Source organism: Odocoileus virginianus, chromosome 10, assembly GCF_023699985.2.
Source record: "Odocoileus virginianus isolate 20LAN1187 ecotype Illinois chromosome 10, Ovbor_1.2, whole genome shotgun sequence".
Taxonomy (NCBI): Eukaryota; Metazoa; Chordata; class Mammalia; order Artiodactyla; family Cervidae; genus Odocoileus; species Odocoileus virginianus.
In genome coordinates, this window is record NC_069683.1 from 41,046,653 (window position 1) to 41,067,626 (window position 20,974).

General features: G+C 35.8%; 1 protein-coding gene across 4 annotated transcripts in view; it reads left to right on the forward strand.

The window, feature by feature from the left end:
- NUCB2 (nucleobindin 2) overlaps positions 1 to 20,974 on the forward strand; it is a 60,657-nt gene that overhangs the window by 20,542 nt on the left and 19,141 nt on the right. For all 4 annotated transcript variants that reach the window (XM_020904691.2, XM_070473439.1, XM_070473441.1 and 1 more), the window contains exons 4-12: positions 317 to 424; positions 4,167 to 4,293; positions 9,782 to 9,885; positions 10,919 to 11,104; positions 11,389 to 11,479; positions 12,053 to 12,111; positions 12,209 to 12,301; positions 13,443 to 13,532; positions 20,581 to 20,751. In XM_020904691.2, coding sequence (XP_020760350.2) covers positions 317 to 424; positions 4,167 to 4,293; positions 9,782 to 9,885; positions 10,919 to 11,104; positions 11,389 to 11,479; positions 12,053 to 12,111; positions 12,209 to 12,301; positions 13,443 to 13,532; positions 20,581 to 20,751 — 1,029 coding nt within the window. The remainder of the gene's footprint in view (positions 1 to 316; positions 425 to 4,166; positions 4,294 to 9,781; positions 9,886 to 10,918; positions 11,105 to 11,388; positions 11,480 to 12,052; positions 12,112 to 12,208; positions 12,302 to 13,442; positions 13,533 to 20,580; positions 20,752 to 20,974) is intronic.

Below are 20,974 nucleotides of genomic sequence, written 5' to 3' on the forward strand. Positions count from 1 at the left end.
GTATTATGATAACAATAAAGGAGACAGGTGACAATGGGGTAAACTCAATAATTTTAATATTATTGGTTAAGTCTACATTGTCTAAGCGATATAGAAAATTGGCTTTTACATAGGAGTAAAACATGACATTGGTTCTGATACAATGTTCTTCATTTGAGAATACAGTTTTTTAACTTTGCCAAAACTATCAAAGTAGGTTTGTCTCAGTACCATTTTTCTAGACATTTGTTTTTTGTTTGTTTTTTAGGATTGAGATCTTTAGATACAGGGAAGGAAAAACTTTCAGAAGAGTTATTGTTTGTTTCTTAATTTGAAGGATACTGGACTTTATTATGATGAATACCTCAAGCAAGTGATTGATGTGCTGGAAACAGATAGTCATTTCAGAGAAAAGCTCCAGAAAGCAGACATAGAGGAAATAAAGGTAAATGTAATTAAATAATTGTTTGACAAATATTTAAGCAGGCCAGACACTGAGCTAAGTATTGGGATTACAAAGATGAGTCTCATTCGCAGCCCTTAAAGAACCCTCAAGGGAGACTAATACCGAGAAAAAGATTACTACAATGAATATGTGATAAGTGTATAATGTATTTTGGAGATATAAGATTGGACACCTAATTCAGTGGGGGAAGGTGGGTCATATTTCTCTTCCTAGAGATTATGTCTATTGCTTAAAGATGTGGCTCAGAAAAGGAGAAAGACTGGGAAACATCCCAGGCCAAGGTGCAGAAGATATATAGGAACCTGGAAGTAGCAAATGTTTCTGGAAGCTAGCCTGGGAAATGGAGGCCATAATTGGCCTCAAGATGAGATTGGAAGGAATCATGGGCTAGATGATAGAGGGTCTTGTACATCATGGTAAGAGACTTGAAACATGATGGGAGGCCAGCAGGAAGCTATTCAAAGGTTTAGAGTTAGTTTAGTTCTGGTGTTTAATTAGATCCAGATTAATAGAGGATGTAATGGCCCATATCTTATCTTAATAGGGGAGGTTTAATTAGCCTCTGTCCTAAGAACCCCATTTATTAGACATTATCTTAGTCCTAGACCTCTCCTTAGTACTCATAATAAAGAAAAGAGGTTGCAAAAACAAGATCTGACATGAGAGATTCTTTTAAAGCCCATCCTTGAAGGGTGAAAGTGAAAGCGTAGTCTCTCAGTTGTGTCCGACTCTTTGTGACCCCTTGGACAGTAGCCCACCAGACTCCTCTGTCCATGGGATTCTCCAGGCAAGAATACTGGAGTGGGTTGCCATTTCCTTCTCCAGGGGATCTTCCTGACCCAGGGCTTGAACTCGGGTCTCTTGCCTTGAGGGAGATTCTTTACCATCTGAGCCACCAGGGAAGCCCATCCTTGAAGGGTAATGAATCCATTTAATTTGGTTTATCTTAGAGTCAGAAGTTAAAAAAAAAAAAAAATCCAATGATTTAATTTTAAACTTTGAGTAATATCTCTCAAGATAGTTTTATTGGTTTGCTTATATTATTCTTATCTGTTTTTAACTTTCCTAAAAAATTATCTCAGCTGTTTCTAGAATCAGAACTAGAGAACTTCATTTGAAGGAAACATTCTGGATCCAAGCATCCTTCTTATTTTAGTTTCTGTCCCTGGTCTGGGCCCCTTTTGAAAGGCTGACTGCATAGGGTTGTGGCTACTATCAGAGCCTGTGTGTAGCTTTTAGTTCACAGCTTTCCTCTTAGAAGCTGTGAACTTTTCTGGGAGAATGGTAGCAGCCTTATGCCAATAATTCCCTTGAATTATCTTTATTTTATTTTATTTGAGAATTCCCTTTTTAAAAAAAAAAATGACATATATTTGACATATGGTATTATATCAGTTTAATGTTTAGGACATAGTGATTTGACATTTGTACACTTTGGGAAATATAGGTCTAGTAACCATCTGTCACCTCACAAAATTAATACAGTATTATTGACTGCACAGCCCATGTAGTGTATTACATCCCCATGGCTTATTTATTTTATATCTGGGAGTTTGTACCTCTTGATCCCCTTCACCCATTTCATTTCTTCCCCAACCTCCCTCCACTCTGGCAGCCACCAGTTTGTTCTCTGCATGTGTGTGTCTATTTTTCATTTGGTTTAGTTGGTTTGTTCTGTTTTTTTAGATTCCACATATGTCCGGCAGCATTTTTCTTTCTCTGCCTAACTTATTTCACTTAGATAATACCCACAATCCCCTGAATAATCTTGTGTTTCCTTGAAAAATTTATTTGAGCTATGGAACTAATTTCCTGGGATGAATGATATATAATAGAGACCTTTCAGTGTCTCTTATCTACAATACTTCAGTTAGGACTAAGAGCATTATTTGAGGACCAACAAAAATGTGGATAATGGGAGTTACTATAGAAATAACCAGGGGGAAAAAGGCAGCTAGCTTGGCTTATTTGGTATGGGAATACTTTTATAACTGTCTTCCTTTCACAGTCAATTCCTTTTCTTTATGAGGTTGGATTGGGGAGGCGGGGAGAAAAAATGGAGTAAGTTAAACTGTTATTTAATGAAAAAGAAATGAATAAAGCTAGACAACAAATCCCAACACAACAGAATCATTTCAAACAGCTAGGCAGTTCCTCTTTTCTCAGGAAAAACTGGAGAAAAAAGTTAGAAGTTGTCCTTTCCTTTTCAGCTAAGCACTTTGAAAGGAGCCTCATACTACATTTCTTCCCTTACCGAACATTGCTAACTGGGAGGATCATGACATTGCCTGTGCCACTTCCCCGAGTGTACTTTTGTGAAGGATGTCATGACTTCCTAGTGAACACATTCTATTCCTCTTCTTACTGGACTCCTTTATTTTATCTCAGTGGTTCTCAAAATTTTGAATTGTTAAAATGGATTTCTGGGCCCCACCTCCCAATTTTATGATTCAGTAAGTCTAGGGCCTGCGGATCTGGTGTTCCCAAGGGACGTTGGTGCTTCTGCTTGAGAACTATTGTTTTATCAATAATAGTGACCATCTCTCCTTGAAATATACTGCTCTTTTTGCTTCTGTAACAATAAACTATTCTCTTGGCTCTCCTTTCCCCACTCTGAACATTCTTTCTCGGTGTCCCTTGTGGAGTTTCTTTCCCTTCCCTTCCTCAGCAGGCACCCTTGACTCAAGCCTGAAGGGTTTGTGTGCCTGATTGCTAGCTAGACTTGCAGTTTATGATTGCAAATGCATTTATAAACAAGAGAAAGTAAACCACCAACTATTTTGTTTCTTAAATTTTGAAGCACGTATATATTCATCTATGGAACAAGTAATCAAAGGAGACAATCTAAAAAAGATGAATTTTGATAGGTTTTTTATATATGGAATGACTAAAGCTTAAGGAAGCCATGTTACTTAAAAAAGCTTTATCAAAATATAATTAATATACCATAAAATTTGCCCCTTTAAAGTGTACAATGCAGTGCTTTTCATATATGTACAGAGTTACATAACCATCACTACTATCTAATTTTAGAACAATTTTATTTCCTCTAAAATGAAACCCTATAACCATTAAGCAGTCTCTTCCTTTCCTCTCCTCAGCCCCTGGCCAACATTAATCTACTTTCTATCTCTGTGGTTTTGCCTGTTCTGTACATTTCATATGAGTGGAATTATACAAAATTTGGCCTTTTGTGCTTGGCTGCTTTGACTTAGCATAGTGGTTTCAATGTTCAGCATATTGTAGCATATGTTGGATATTCCATATTTTATCAATTCGTCAGTTGATGGGCATTTGGGTTATTTCTACTTTTTTGGCTAGTGTGAAAAATGCTGCTGTGAACATTCATATTTAAGACTTTATGTGAACATATGTTTCTACTCTTTAGGTATATATCTAGCAATGGATTTGCAGGATCATATGGTAACTCAGTGTTTAACTTTTTGAGAAATTGTCAAATTGTTTTCCAAAGTGGCCACACCATTTTACAATTTAAGTTACTTTTTGAGTTTCTTGTTTTTGCTTTAATTATGGCTGTTAGATGTCTTAATTTAGAGTTACAAACTGAATTTCTTCTGAAAGAAATGTTTGTAATATCAAATTTATCTCAATTAGTCAAAGTATTTATCACTACTTTATCATAACCCTATTTTAGACATATTATATCTTATCTAAAAATGTAATATTATAGATAACATTACTTTTTCATTTTTGTTAACAGAGTGGGAGGCTAAGCAAAGAACTGGATTTAGTAAGTCACCATGTGAGGACAAAACTTGATGAACTGAAAAGACAAGAAGTGGCAAGGTTAAGAATGCTGATTAAAGCTAAATTAGATTCTTTTCAAGGTAAGTGCTAAAGAAAAGGTCTGAAAATTCCAATATTTGGTTTTGAGGTCAGTTTACAGACCATGTTCCTTTAGTCAAAATTTAATGTTAGAGTTGATTTGACTTCTCTTAATTTTCAAAATGTCATTCAAAAATCAGAATGATTGCCCTTAAATAATTATATCAAAAAAGGAAGATTGAAAAGTAATGAATTAAGCCATTGCTTTAAAGAGGAAAAATAACATCAAAGAAGACCAAAAGAAAGTAGGGGAGAGAAACTAAATAGAACAATTTTCATAGATGAAATATAAAAATTGTCAAAGCTAGCTCCACAAAAACACCAGGTTCAGACAATGCCAAAGGCAATTCCGCTAAACCATTAGAGAGCAGATTGTCAGTGCTATTTAAAGTATTCCAGAGCACAAATGAAGAAGGAAGCTTCCACACTCTTATCGTGTGTTGATGCCAAAACCAAAATAATTGGATGTTAAAAGAATACTCTGTCATAGCAAGTGGATTTATTTTAGGAATGCAAGATTAACTTTTTAGGAAATCTAATATTATAAATTATTATATATGTAGATACAGGAAGAAAAAATTTTTTGGTGACAAAAGAACTTTCAGAGTCAAAGGACAAATAATGAATTGGAATAAATCTTTCAAATTTGTATTTTTAAAAAAATTATATTTATTTATTTATGTGTTTCTTTGGCTGTGCCTGGTCTTAGTTGTGGCATGGGGGTATCTTTGAACTTCACTGTGGCACGCAGGATCTAGTTCCCTGACCAAGGATCGAACTTGGGCTCTCTGCATTGAAAGTGTGGACTCTAAAACACTGGACCACTAGGGAATTCCCCTCAATTTTTCTTTAAAAATTAAGATATTTGTTTTTGGTACAATATAAGGTTCATAGCAAGATTGAGGGGAAGGTACAGATATTTCCCATATACCCCCTGTCTCCAAACGTTCACAGCCTACCCCAATACCAACATCTCCCAACAACTGATGAACCTACACTGACATATCATGATACCCCCAAATCCATAGTTTATATTTCACTCTTGGTTTATGGGTCCAGGTAAATTTATAATGACATGTGTCTACCATTATAGTATCATACAGAGTAGTTTCACTGCTCTAAAACTCCTCTGGCTCTGCCTATTTATCCTCCCATATTCTAATTTTAGACTATGAGGAGATCACACAGCTAAGAAGCAGAGTTTTTGAAATGTGAAGATATTCTCAAAGAAAGTTCATATGATCACCTCCATATATTCAGAAAAGGCATTTGACAGGAATTAACACACCTAATTAATTTTTTAAAAGTTATAAAATAGTAATCAGTAGATATTTCTGTAACATGATCACATATGTCCTGCTCAGCTATACATACTTATTGGAGAAACAGAAATGTGTATTTTAACTAAAATTAGAAACAAAACAATGATGCTTGCTATGTCACCACTACTAATTAGTATTGTATTGGAGGTATTAATCAAAGCAATTATACAAATGAAAAAATTGGAGGTGAAGTAAATGGAAAGTAGGCAATAAAACCATCTCTATTTGCAGATAATAGGTGCTTGGAAAACTCAATGTAATTGTCTGAAAAACTTAGTATATACAACAGGAATATTCAGCAAGGTAAACAATATACAGAGGGCATCCCAGGTGGTGTTAGTGGTAAAGAACCCTCCTGCCAATGCAGGAGATGTAAGAGACACAAATTTAATCCCAGGGTATCTTTAGGGAAGATACCCTGGAGGACGGAATGGCAACCCACTCCAGTATTCTTTTTTTTTTTTTTTCATTTATTTTTATTAGTTGGAGGCTAATTACTTTACAATATTGTAGTGGTTTTTGTCATACGTTGACATGAATCAGCCATGGATTTACATGTATTCTCCATCCCGATCCCCCCTCCCACCTCCCTCTCCACCCTATTCCTCTGGGTCTTCCCAGTGCACCAGGCCTGAACACTTGTCTCATGCATCCACTCCAGTATTCTTGCCTAGAGAATCTTATGAACAGAGAAGCCTGGTGGGCTATGGTCCATAGGGTCTCAAAGAGTCAGATCTGACTGAAACAACTTAGCATGCACACAAACAATATATAAAAATCAGTGTTTTTTCATATGTGCAAAGAACAGCCAGTTAGGAGATGTAATGGAAGAGAAGACTATTCACAATACAAACAAAAATAAAATACCCAAAATAAACCTGTTAAGAGATGTGAAAGACTTACAGGTAAAAACTTGAAAATGTTCCTGAAGGACACAAAAGTAGATTTGAAAAAACAAGGAAGACATAGCATTTTTCTGATACAAAACTCAGCATTATAAACATGTCAATTCTTCCTAGGTTAATTTATAAATTTAACATGATCCAAATAAAAAAGATGTACATTTTTCCCCTGGTACTGGCAAAGTTAATTTTAAAATTTATATGAAAAGGGAAATAAGCAAGAAAAGCAATATGCCTCTTAGGAAGAACAAAGAAGAAGGACTTGATATATTAGATATCAAAACATATCACTGAACATCAGACATTAGAACTCTATGATTTTGTCATGTAAGTAGAAGGACCAGTGAAAGAAAATAAAAATTCCAGAAATAAAATTAAATACATATATAATTTAGTTTGCATTAAAGGTGGTATCTCATTATTAGATAAAGATTTAAAAAAATAAGTGGTCTTAATAGAGTTGGATAGCCATTTGGAAAAAGGTACAGTTAGATTTATATCTCATATATATCAGGATAAGTGCTTATGTAAATCAAAGATTTCAGTGTAGAAAATAAAACCATAAAAGCAAAGTTGAAAACATAAGTGAATTCCTTTATTGTCTTGGAATGGCCTTTCTAATTATGAATCAAAACCCAGGGGCCAGATTTGGCAAGTGAGATACCCTTCAAGTTGGCTCCTGTATCCTTGTAATATGCCTGTTTAGGTTGGTTATCGGGGTGGTTCATTGTCATCAGTAAATATCTGAATATTTATTAAGGGCAGAATATCAGTTTTTAAACTCCAGTTGCATAAAAGTCACCTGGGGAGCTAGTTTAAAAATACAAATTACTGAATCTCATCTCTATATATGCTGATTCTGGGGATAAATAATATGCATTTTAAACATGTACCTCTGGTCAATGGATCATATTGGAGAAATTGTGTAGAGCAGTGGTCCCCAAACTCTTTGGTACCAAGGACCAGTTTCGTGGAAGACATTTTTTCCATGAACTGATGGTGATGGGGATGATTTCAGGATGAATCAAGTGCTTTACATTTAATGTATACTACATTTCTATTATTATTACTTTGCTTTCACCTTAGATCCCTGGAGAAGGGAAAGGCTACCCACTCCAGTATTCTGGCCCAGAGAATTCCATAGGCCATATAGTCCATGGGGTTGCAAAGAGTCAGACACAACTGAGCGACTTTCATTCATTCATTCATTCTATGTCAGATCATCAGGCATTAGCTCCTGGAGGTTGGGGACCCCTCGTGGCTCAGACAGTAAAGCATATTCCTACAATGCAGGAGACCCAGGTTTGATGCCTGGGTTGGGAAGATCCTCTGGGGAAGGAAATGGCAACCCACTCCAGTACTTTTGCCTGGAAAATCCTATGGACAGAGGAGCCTGGTAGGCTACAGTCCATGAGGTCGCAAAGAGTCGGACATGACTGAGCGACTTCACTTCACTTCTTCACTTCACTTCAGTGTAGAGGATAAACTCTCTGCTGGTGAATAGACTTAGAAAACAAGTACCAAATACTCATTATCCTGAAACCAAGGACATCAATGAGAGGTGAACTAACTCATACCATCCTACTTCATGCAGTCAGACACACAAGGCAATTCTGTCCTTAAAGCTAGGCCTAAGGTGGCTTGAGATTTCTTTACATTTAGACAACTTCCATCGTCCTTAATCTCAGAGAAGGCAATGGCACCCCACTCCAGTACTCTTGCCTGGAAAATCCCATGGTCGGAGGAGTTTGGTAGGCTGCGGTCCATGGGGTCGGTAGGAGTCGGACACGACTGAGCGACTTCACTTTCACTTTTCACTTCCACGCATTGGAGTAGGAAATGGCATCTCACTCCAGTGTTCTTGCCTGGAGAATCCCAGGGACAGGGGAGCCTGGTGGGCTGCCGTCTATGGGGTTGCAGAGAGTCGGACACGACTGAAGCGACTTAGCAGCAGCAGCAGCAGCATCTCCTTAATCTTGGCAATGTTTTCTTTATTCCAAGACAGGGGCTAGATTTCATTATCTAAAGTAAACTGTCTTACATCCTTAGAAAAGTTATGAATATTTTCTTCTTGATTCACAATTTATGAGTTAAAATTTCTGATAATTTGAAGAAGAGCTTAATGTTTCTTAATTTGAAAGTGAAAGTCGCTCAGTCGTTTCCGACTCTTTGCGACCCCATGGACTATACAGGCCATGGAGTTCTCCAGGCCAGAATATTGAGTGGGTAGCCTTTCCCTTCTCCAGGGGATCTTCCCAACCCAGGGATTGAACCCAGGTCTCCTGCATTGTGGGTGGATTCTTTACCAGCTGAGCCACAGGGATTGGGGGGAGGTGTATGTGTAATTTTTAAAGTAGGCAATAGATTCATATGGTTTAAAACAAGAGAGTATAAGAAAGTTCCTGGATAGTTTTGTACATTATTAGTTTCCACTGCCCCCTAATACCATCCTTCCTGAGTTTCTTTACTCATATATAAGCAAATACAAATAAAAGTTCTAATTTTTCCTCTCTTTTTATGCAAAAGATATATGCAATATACATTTTGTGCTGTTTATTTTTCCTTTAATAATATATTTTGGAGAGCTTTCTGTATTAATATGCAGAGACCATCTTTTTTTTTTTTTTTAGCAGCTGCATATATTTCCATTATATATATATATCATAATTTATATACCAGAACCCTGTTGATGGATATTTGGGACATGGGGAGAGGGGAGGAGAGGGTGAGATGTATGGAAAGAGTAACATGGAAACTTACATCACCATAAGTAAAATAGATAGCGAATGGGAATTTGCTATATGGCTCAGGAAACTCAAACAGGGGCTCTATATCCACCTAGAGGGGTGGGATGGGGAGGGAGATGGGAGGGAGGTTCAAAAGGGAGGGAATATATGTATACCAATGGCTGATTCATGTTGAGGTTTGACAGAAAACAAAATTCTATAAAGCAATTATCCTTCAATAAAAAAATAAATTAAAAAGAAGAAAAAAGTTTTTACTGTAAGTTACACTGATAGTCAACTAGTCTTTCTTGAAATAACATTAAAATGCACACATTAAATTGTATTCCATTCCAGATTCAATGATATTATCTTTGCCTATAATAATAATGTGTACAATATTCTTAAAAAAAATTAATCTTTAATCTAAAATGTTGAGCTTTCTTATAAAATATAAATTTTTATTCTTATGTATCATTTATATTAATTAATGATTCTAGCTTCTAGTAACTTATTGTTTACAGTTTTCTCATTTTCTTTCAGATACAGGTATAGACCACCATGCTCTTCTAAAACAATTTGATCATCTAAACCACATGAATCCTGACAAGTTTGAATCTACAGATTTAGATATGCTAATCAAAGCGGTGAGAATAATTGTCAAAATATATTGTTTTTGTTGTAGCTTTGAGATTTCGTAATTTGACAAATTCCATGAAGTGGTAGTGTATACACTCTAGAATATCTTTAAAGGGAGATAGTGTAACCCTTATAGTACAGATAATAATGTAGACATACAGATCTGTAATCCCTTGCAACAATTCCCAAATCCAAAATCTATAAAAATGGAAACCTAGCTTGAATTCTAGTAAGACTGTTTATAGTTTTTTTCTTAGCTTACTTAATATGAGTACTCATAGATTTTGATAAAGAAGTATTCATCTATTTGATTATACTCTTCATGGGTGTTACATAGTATTGCATATATGCCATATATCTTTTCTAAAATCTTGAAGATTCTGAAACACATCTGGCCTCAGGAATTTTAGATAGCAGTTCATAGACTTCCTGTGTTGTACTGTTTGGAGTTAGTAGACTAGATGTTCTAGTCTGGGTATTCTTATGTTTAGTTAAGTTGTTAGAAACCATTCTAGTTCTCTATATGGTACAGATTTGATACAGTCTCTTCCTTTTTCTTCTTTTAAAATGAATTTATGTATTACTTGCTTATGCGGAACTTCCTAAGGTTGAAACTAGTTTTGACCTTTTAGCTTCTTTGAATGCCTACCCCTCTGATAGTGTTGATTGGTTTAGTTGCTAAGTCATGTCTGACTCCTTTTTGAGCCCATGGACTGTAGCCCTCCAGGCTCCTCTGTCCATGGGATTTCCCAGGCAAGAATACTGGAGTGGGTTGCCATTTCCTTCTCCAAGGGATCTTCCTGATGCAGAGCGTGAATGTGCATCTCCCATATTGGCAGACGGATTCTTTACCACTGAACCGCCTGGGAAGCCCATCTCTGACAATAATGACTAAATTAGAAGGGTAGAATTTAAAACGAAAGTTGAGTATGTTTTAGCCCTCCTATACTACCTTCTGTTAGAGAGTATGCTATATGGAAGAAAACTTATATTTATATTTTCAAGCACATCTTCTTATTTAATTTAAATACTGCTTTATAGGCTACAAGTGATTTGGAACACTATGATAAGGCTCGGCATGAAGAATTTAAAAAATATGAAATGATGAAGGAACATGAAAGGAGAGAGTATTTAAAAACACTGAGTGAAGAAAAGAGAAAAGAAGAAGAATCTAAATTTGCAGAAATGAAGAAAAAGCATGAAAATCATCCTAAAGTTAATCATCCAGTAAGGACTGTGACTTTACCTATGGCTGATTCACGTTGATATATGGCAGAAACCAACACAATATTGTAAAGCAATTGTCCTTCAATTAAAAATAAATAAATTAATTAAAACAAAATATATATAAAATCATAATTAAATGAAGATACTTCTTTGTGCCAGATAGTAGAATTTTATGTTATTAGTTCTTAAAATCTTGAGTTAATTTTTCATAGTTTTACAATTTTGCATTTGAGTCTCTATATATGGATTACAGTTGATGTGTTTTTTTTTAAATTGATTCACAGGGAAGCAAAGATCAGCTTAAAGAAGTATGGGAAGAGGCTGATGGATTGGATCCTAATGACTTTGACCCCAAGACATTTTTCAAATTACATGGTAACAGAGTTGATTCAAATATTAATATTTATATCATCTATTTGAAAAATAATAGATGCTTTAGTCTTAATTGATTTCTGCTAAACTTTCCTAATTGAGTCCTACTGATAGTAAATATTTAGAGTTTTTCTCAAGGGTAGTATAATAGTCTTTATTACTGGTCTGCAGTATAAAATATTTTAGTTCAGTAGCTGTCTTTATACTTGCTTTTATTTTTGAATCATTATATGACTTACTGCAAGTTTCTCTGTAAAGTGACTAGCTACGTTGCATCTAATAGACTTTAGGCTGTGATATTAAAATATAGTCTTAAAGCACATTGCTTTATATTTTGGGAAAAATTGGTTAACATGTATTTTTCTCAATAACTATGGTGAATTATGAGTAAGTAGTGAATTGTTATCAGTTGGACTGATCGGAGGCTTCATAAAAAGAAAGAAACCTTTTTCTGTAGCATGTTGATGCTTTATGTAAGTAATATTTTTGCAAACCACTTGTAATTAGTTGTACTTTAACTATCTATTTTCTAAGGCATTAAAATCAGTTTTTGCATTTGTAACTTTTAAACTTTAGATGTCAATAGTGATGGCTTCCTAGATGAACAAGAATTAGAAGCCCTATTTACTAAAGAGGTAAATGAGTTCATTAAGTATTCAGTGGCTTTGCTCTCTCTTTTTCCCTTCTATTATCTTCCTTTCTTTTATATTGGTTTTAAAATTTTCCTTTTAGTTGGAGAAAGTATATGACCCCAAAAATGAAGAGGATGATATGGTAGAAATGGAGGAAGAAAGGCTTAGAATGAGGGAACATGTAATGCATGAGGTATGTTTGAAATGTTTACCTGTAACTTCTGCAGATTATTCAAGTTCTTGCAATAAATCTTGTTAAATGGAAAACAAATATACAGAATAGATATATAATTGTATTTTGCATTTTTGATTCTTAACACTCAGTAGATTCCCTTAGTGTAAATAAAATTATTTTGTAACTACTTTAAAATGTTTTAAAAGATTAAGATGCTCTGCATATAAAAGAATGCTATACAACATTCTTTAGAAGTAAAAAATTAATTTTTGCTAACAAATTAAAAACTCAATGCCTCAATGGTTTATAGCAACAAATATTTATTTCTTGTTCATGTTATTAAGCTAAAAACTCTGAAAGAGCTATCATAGACAGGACAACTTAAGCCCAAGGTTTCTGTTTTTGTCTGTGCTGCATTGCTTGTGTGATTAGCTTGTGGGATCTCAGTTCCCTGAGCATACTTGAACCCAGACTATTGGCAGTAAAAGTGTAGAGTCCTAACTGCTAGACCACCAGGGAATTCCCCAAGCCCACCGCTTTGCTTCAGGGATTTTCACCTGATATTTGAGCTATTCATGGTAAATTGGGATTTCTGTTGAGGGCTGGCATCTTACATAACAAATGAATTTCTTTGGCCATCATAGAGTTCAATTTTGTAACTGAATTTGCCATAGTCTATAAGAGCCACTGAGAAGGATTTGGAAAGGTTGTCAACTTCATCTTTGATTTAGTTAGTTGTTTGTTTTTAGGAAAAAAATGCTGTGAGCATTTAACTTAAACTCCTTTATTCTTGCCTAAAAATGTCCTTTTTCTGGGAAGATTGTTGCCCAAGCACTTAGCTTCAAAAGGAATTATAAATGGTGTAGGGAGGAAGGAAAATAATATTAGTCTAACCAGTCATATCAGCAGACTCAAACTTGGTGATCTTTGGGGATTTCAGGTATTTTTAAATTTGAATTATATAGAAGAGAAAGTTATCTATTTTCTGATTCTAGTATGATATTGAGTGTTCTGTTTTTTTTCTCCCTCAGTTTCTATGGATGTTAGGCTAATGCTAATTGCTGTATGTTTATGTAGCAGCATCTATTAGAAGAATTTCTAGTGTCTAAATAATGAGAAAGAGTAATTTTATTTTACATATACATTTTCCTTTAATCAGGTTGATACTAACAAAGACCGATTGGTGACACTAGAGGAATTTCTAAAGGCTACAGAAAAAAAGGAATTCTTAGAGCCGGATAACTGGGAGGTAAGAGAACCTACTTGAAATGGATGTGTGGTTCAAGAAATTTATATCAGTTTATTCCCTTTTAACATTTATTTGCCATTATGTTTGCATGGATAGTTTTACCATCTTGGCTTTTCACATAAAATGTCACTATAAAATAATGAACTCGATTTCTTGAAAAGCTGTGGCAGCTGATCTCTACTAATAATCACATTGCATGTAATTAGAAGTCTTTTTAAAATTGCACTTAAGTGTAAAATAATGCTCATTCTTGAAAATTAAAAATATGGATACATTTGAAGAGTGAATTGAAAGTTACATGTAATTGTACCATCCAGAAATAGACACAAATTATGCATTGTGTTATGCAAGTTTGGAAATCCTTTGTGTATTTAGTATATGCATATATATAGCATACAGTGTATAAATAGTGTCTGTCCCATTTTTAGTTTATATATATGCATAAATTCATATCTATATATGTTTTAAATGGCTTTATACTATATAAATGACTTTGTGAAATTCTGTTTTGTAAAATTTAGTGATATTTCATGAAAAATTTCCAAAGCCACGTCTCAAAATCATGATTTAAAAAATGACTACTTAGCATGCAATTGTGTGATAGCAAAATTTTTATAGCCATTCTTCCAGATTTAGACTTTTGTTTTTTTTTTACTGTGATAAATAACATTGTGATAACTATCCATTTGTTCATGCATTTTGGGGCATCTGTGATGATTTCCCTAAGATTAACTCCTAGAAATAGAACGTTTCTCAAGTTTTATGAGCAGGTTTTAGTTTCTAAACATAGCTGCCAAATTGCTCCCCGCCAAAGGTATTTGAATTTATACCACAGTTTACTGTGTATAAGTGAGTGCAGACACGTCTTGAAAAGAATGGTTGACTCAATGAGGTACCATTACACACCAGTCAGAATGGCTGCTAGCCAAAAGTCTACAAGCAATAAATGTTGGAGAGGGTGTGGAGAAAAGGGAACCCTCTTACACTGTTGGTGGGAATGCAAACTAGTACAGCCACTATGGAGAACAGTGTGGAGATGCCTTAAAAAACTGGAAATAGAACTGCCATATGACCCAGCAATCCCACTCTTGGGCATACACACCGAGGAAACCAGATCTGAAAGAGACACTTGTACCCCAATGTTCATCGCAGCACTGTTTATAATAGCCAGGACATGGAAGCAACCTAGATGCCCATCAGCAGACGAATGGATAAGAAAGCTGTGGTACATATACACAATGGAATATTACTCAGCCATTAAAAAGAATACATTTGAATCAGTTCTAATGAGATGGATAAAACTGGAGCCCATTATACAGAGTGAAGTAAGCAAGAAAGATTAACACCAATACAGTATACTAACACATATATATGGAATTTAGAAAGATGGTAATGATAACCCTATAAAACAGAAAAAGAGACACAGATGTATAGAACAGACTTTTGGACCCTATGGGAGAAGGTGAGGGTGGGATGATCTGAGAGAACAGCATCAAAACATGTATATTATCTAGTGTGAAACAGATCTCTAGTCCAGGTTGGATGCATGAGACAAGTGCTCGGGGCTGGTGCAGTGGGATGACCCAGAGGGATGGGATGGGAAGGGAGGTGGGAGGGGGGTTCAGGGTGGGGAACACATGTAAATCCATGGCTGGTTCATGTCAATGTATGGCAAAAATGACTACAATATTATAAAGTAATTAGCCTCCAACTAATAAAAATAAATGAAAAAAAAAAAAGAAAAGAATGGTTGAGAGGTACCAACCGAAGTAGACTGAAAAGAGAACATTGTCTTTTCCTGTATAAAATAAAATTACCTCTAGTTAGTTTGAAATAAGGTGGCCAACTGTCCTGGTTTGCCTTGGATTGAGGAGTTTCCAAGGATGTGTAACTTTTCAGTGTTTTAAAGTGGATGGTCAAATTGGGACAATTGGTCATCTTAGTTTGAAGTTAAATAAATCAGCTTCTTTTTTGTTTTAAGTTTTTGTCTAACATTTGAACTATTTCTGGACATTGGTGAAGAAGAAGAATGCTCAGGTTATTTGAACATGAATTCCCTTGAATGCTTCTGGTGAACTGGATCAATAGATAATTACATACCTTTTTCACTTTGACTTAATTTCAGATTTTAAAAAAAAGCTGCAAGAATAAACAAGGAATTCCCAAACACCTTTTTTTTGACAGTTGCACATGATGCTGCTTTAACCTTAAATACTTGAGGGTGTTTTTTCTGCAAAGATTTATCTTATATAATCACAGTAAGATTATCAATGCTATACGCAATACTATTCTCTAATCTCTAGCTTTTATTGAGATTTTTGTTAATTTTCCCTGTATTGTCCTTTACAAAGGAAAATCCAAGATCATGTATTGGCTTTAGTTGTACTGTCTTTCTAGTGTCATTGAATCTGGAAGTTTCTGAGTCTTTGTATCTCATAGCATTGATATTTCTAAAAAGTTGTTCAGTCGCCCAGTTGTGTCTGACTTTGTGACCCCATGGACTGCAACACGCCAGGCCTCTGTGTCTCTCACCATCTCCCGAAGTTTGCCCAAGTTCATGTCCATTGCATTGGTGATGCCATCCAGCCATCTCATCCTCCAATACCCTCTTCTCCTTCTGCCCTCAATCTTTCCAAGCATCAGGGACTTTTCTAATGAGTTAGTTGTTCCCATCAGATGACCAAAATACTGGAGTTTCAGCTTCAGCATCAGTCCGGCCAATGAGTATTCGGGGTTGATTTCCCTTAAGGTTGACTAGTTTGAACTCCTTGCTGTCCAAGGGATTCTCAGGAGTCTCCTCCAGCACCACAGTTCAAAGGCATAAATTCTTTGGCGCTCCGCCTTCTTTATGGTCCAACTCTCGCAGCTGTATGTGACCACTGGGAAGACCATAGCCTTGACTATACAGACCTTTGTCAGAGGAGTAATGTCTCTCCTTTTCAAAACACTGTCTAGGTTTGTTATAATTTTCCTGCCAAGAAGCAAACGTCTTCTGATTTCATGGCTGCATTCACCATCCACAGTGATTTTAGAGCCCAGGAAGAGGAAATCTGTCACTACCTCCCTCTTTTTCTCCCTCTATTTGCATGAAGTAACTGATATTTCTAAAAAGTACAGACCAGTTATTATGTGGAATGACCCTCAGTTTGAATTTGTCTGCTGTTTCTTTATGATTCCTACTTTTGGTAGGATTATCACTGAAGTGATGCTAAGTGCATCATATCAAGAAGCATATGCTGCTGATTATTTCCATAACTGGCTAGGTTAACTTTGATTATTTGGTTAAGGTGGTGTCATCCAGGCTTTCCCAATGTAAAATTACTATTTTACCTTTGGTAATATGAAAAGTAACTTGTCTAATCCACTGCCGGAATCCTTAAAAAAAAATCATTCAACATCATATCAAAAGTATTGGTAAGCATTGTTTTAATAACTTTGGAGGTACTTAACTGTTTTCTGAGGGTTAGACATTTAGGTTATTTCCAGTCTTTTATTGTTACTTAAAAAGATAGTGCTGCTATTAATACATTTTTATATTAAGTTTTTTTGTGTTTGAGATTATTTTATAAGATAGATTCTCAATGTAGTATTACCAGGACCAAGGGAATATTTGTAAGGTTTTTCATGGGAATAATATTTACTTATTTCTTCAATCATAGGATTTACATAGAGTTTCAGAATTGCTAATCAATATCTCTGAAAAACCAGACTTTAATATTTGTTTACATTTTTTGTCATTGTTTTAGCCTAAGCATGTATAGTCCAAATACTGTGATCACAAGTTTCTTGGATTAGTTCTTTTTTTCCCCTCCCCCTTCTGTGAAGTATTTTGTTCACTTAAAAGTATTATTTATTTGTTTTTATTTGTATTCAATATGGAGAAATTTTCTGTCCTTAAGGATTTTGTTTGTTTATTGAGCAGTGTGAAACATTGACATATTACCAGCAATCACATCTGTGCAAAAAGATTTATTCAGAGAAGTATGATTTTCTTTCTCACATTTTCTTTGTCCTTACCACCCAGTTCTCTATTCTGTAGGTAACCAGTCTCATTCAGTTCAGTTCAGTTGCTCAGTTGTGTCCAACTCTTTGCAACCCCATGGACTGTAGCACGCCAGGCTTCCCTGTTCATCACCAGCTCCGGGAGCTTACTCAAACTCATGTCCATCGAGCCGGTGATGCCATACAACGATCTCATCCTCTGTTGTCCCCTTCTCCTCCTGCCTTCAGTCTTTCCCAGCATCAGGTTCTTTTTCCAGTGAGTCAGTTCTTTGCATCAGGTGGCCAAAGTATTGGAGTTTCAACTTCAGCATCAGTCCTTCCAATGAATATTCAGGACTGATTTTCTTTAGGATTAGACTGGTTGGATCTCCTTACAGTCCAAGGGACTCTCAGGAGTCTTCCCCAACATCACAGTTCAAAAGCATCAATTCTTCAGTGCTCAGCCTTCTTTATAGTCCAACTCTCACATCCATACATGACTACTGGAAAAACCATAGCATTGACTAGACAGATCTTTGTCGGTAAAGTAATGTCTCTGCTTTTTAATATGCTGTCTAGGTTGGTCATAGCTTTTCTTCCAAGGAGCAAGCATCTTTTAATTTCATGGCTGCAGTCACCATCTGCAGTGATTTTGGAGCCCCCCAAAATAAAGTCTGTCACTATTTCCACTGTTTCCGCATCTATTTGCCATGAAGTGATGGGACCAGATGCCATAATCTTAGTTTTTTGAATGTTCAGTTTTAAGTCAACTTTTTACTCTCCTCTTTCACTTTCATCAAGAGGCTCTTTAGTCTTCACTTTCTGCCATAAGGGTGGTGTCATCTGTGTATCTGAGGTTATTGATATTTCTCCTGGAAATCTTGATTCCAGCTTGTGCTTCATTCAGCCTGGCATTTCACATGATGTACTCTGCATATAAGTTAAATAAGCAGGGTGACAGTATACAGCCTTGATGTACTCCTTTCCCAATTTGGAACCTGTCTGTTGTTTCATGTCCAGTTCTAACTTCTTGACCTGCATACAGATTTCTCAGGAGACAGGTAGGTTGGTCTGGTATTTCTATCTCTTTCAGAATTTTCCACAGTTTATTGTGATCCACACAGTCAAAGGCTAAAGCATGGTCAATAACGCAGAAATAGATATTTTTCTGGAACTCTCTTGCTTTTTCAATAATCCAACAGATGTTGGCTATTTGATCTCTGGTTTCTCTGCTTTTTCTAAATCCAGCTTGAACATCTGGAATTTCACAGTTCACATACTGTTGAAGCCTCACTTGGAGAATTTTGAGCATTGCTTTGCTAGCCTGTGAGATGAGTGCAATTGTGTGATAGTTTGAACATTCTTTGGCATTGCCTTTCTTTGGGATTAGAACGAAAACTGACCTTTTCCAGTCCTTGGCCACTGCTGAGTTTTCCAGATTTGCTGACATATTGAGTGCAGCACTTTCACAGCATCCTCTTTTAGGATTTGAAATAGCTCAATTGGAATTCCATCACCTCGACTAGCTTTGTTTGTAGTGATGCTTCTTAAGGCCCACTTGACTTCGCATTTCACAATACCTGGCTCTAGGTGAGTGATCACACCATTGTGTTTATATGGGTTATGAAGATCTTTTTGTATAGTTCTTTCCTGTATTGTTGCCACCTCTTCTTAATATCTTCTCCTTCTGTTAGGTCCATACCATTTCTGTCCTTTATTGTGCCCATCTTTGCATGAAGTGTTCCCTTGGTATCTCTAATTTTCTTGAAGAGATCTCTAGTCTTTCCCATTCTATTGTTTTTGTCTATTTGCATTGATCACTGAGGAAGGCTTTCTTACCTCTCCTTGCTATTCTTTGGAACTCTGCATTTGAATGGGTGTATCTTTCCTTTTCTCCTTTGCCTTTAGGTTCTCTTCTTTTCTCATCTATTTGTAAGGCCTCCTCAGACAACCATTTTGCCTTTTTACATTTCTTTTTTTGGAGATGGTCTTGATCCCTTCCTCCTACGATGTCATGAACCTCTGTCCATAGTTTTTCAGGCAATCTAATCCCTTGAATCTTTTTCTCACTTCCACTGTATAATTGTAAGGGATTTGATTTAGGTCATAACTGAATGGTCTAGTGATTTTCCCTACTTTCTTCAATTTAAGTCTGAATTTTGCAATAAAGAGTTCATGGTCGAGCCACAGTCAGCTCCCGGTCTTGTTTTTGCTGACTGTACAGAGCTTCTCCATCTTTGGCTTTGAAGAATGTAATCAATCTGATTTCAGTATTGATCATCTGGTGATGTCCATGTGTAGAGTCTTCTCTTGTGTTGTTGGAAGAGGGTGTTTGCTATGACCAGTGCGTTCTCTTGGCAAAACTCTGTTAACCTTTGTCCTGCTTCATTTTGTACTCCAAGGCCAAATTTTCCTATTACTCCAGGTATCTCTTGACTTCCTACTTGTGCATTCCTGTCTCCTGTGATGAGAACATCTTTTTTGGGTGTTAGTTCTAGAAGGTCTTGTAGGTCTTCATAGAACCATTCAACTTCAGGTTCTTCAGCATTACTGCTTGGGGCATAGACTTGGATTACTATGATATTGAATGGTTTGCCTTGGAAATGAACAGAGATCATTCTGTCGTTTTTGAGATGCACCCAAGTACTGCATTTCAAACTCTTTTGTTGACTAAGAGGGTACTCCATTTTTTCCTAAGGAAATCTTGCCCACAGTAGTAGATGTAATGGTCATCTGAATTAAATTTGCCCATTCCAGTCCATTCTAGTTCACTGATTCCTAAAATGTCAATGTTCACTTCTACCATCTCCTGTGTGACCACTTCCAATTTACCTTGATTCATGGACCAATAATCAGTCTCAGTAGTTTCTGGGTTTTTCCGTCCTGTCATACTTTTTGCCCAGATAAATATAAGTATACATTTTCTTTTTCCCCTTCTTTATTACCCCAAAGATATAATACTATAGATGTTCTTTTGTACTTTGTTAATCATAGAATTTGAAAGCTGAATCAGAGCTTTTTGTTTTATTTCTAAGGTTATTCTTTTCTCATTTTTTTTGTCTTTTAGACATTGGACCAGCAACAGTTCTTCACAGAGGAAGAACTGAAGGAATATGAAAATCTTATCTCCGTACAAGAAAGTAAACTTAAGAAAAAGGCAGATGAACTTCAGAAACAAAAAGAAGACCTACAACGTCAGCATGACCAACTTGAGGCTCAGAAGCTGGAATACCATCAGGTGGTATTTTGTAAAAGGCTTGTGGCATTAAACAGGATTCTAGGGTCTTTGCTACATGCCTCTGTTTTTGTACTGTAATATTTCAATTAACTGTTATATTTTAAATTTTAGTATTTTTTCAAACTGCATTGTTGACTACTCTAAATTTTAAAATGTGAATATCTCATTTCGGACAACAATTTTTAGTTAGTTTGTTGTGCTTTGGCAAAGGTCATCCATATCA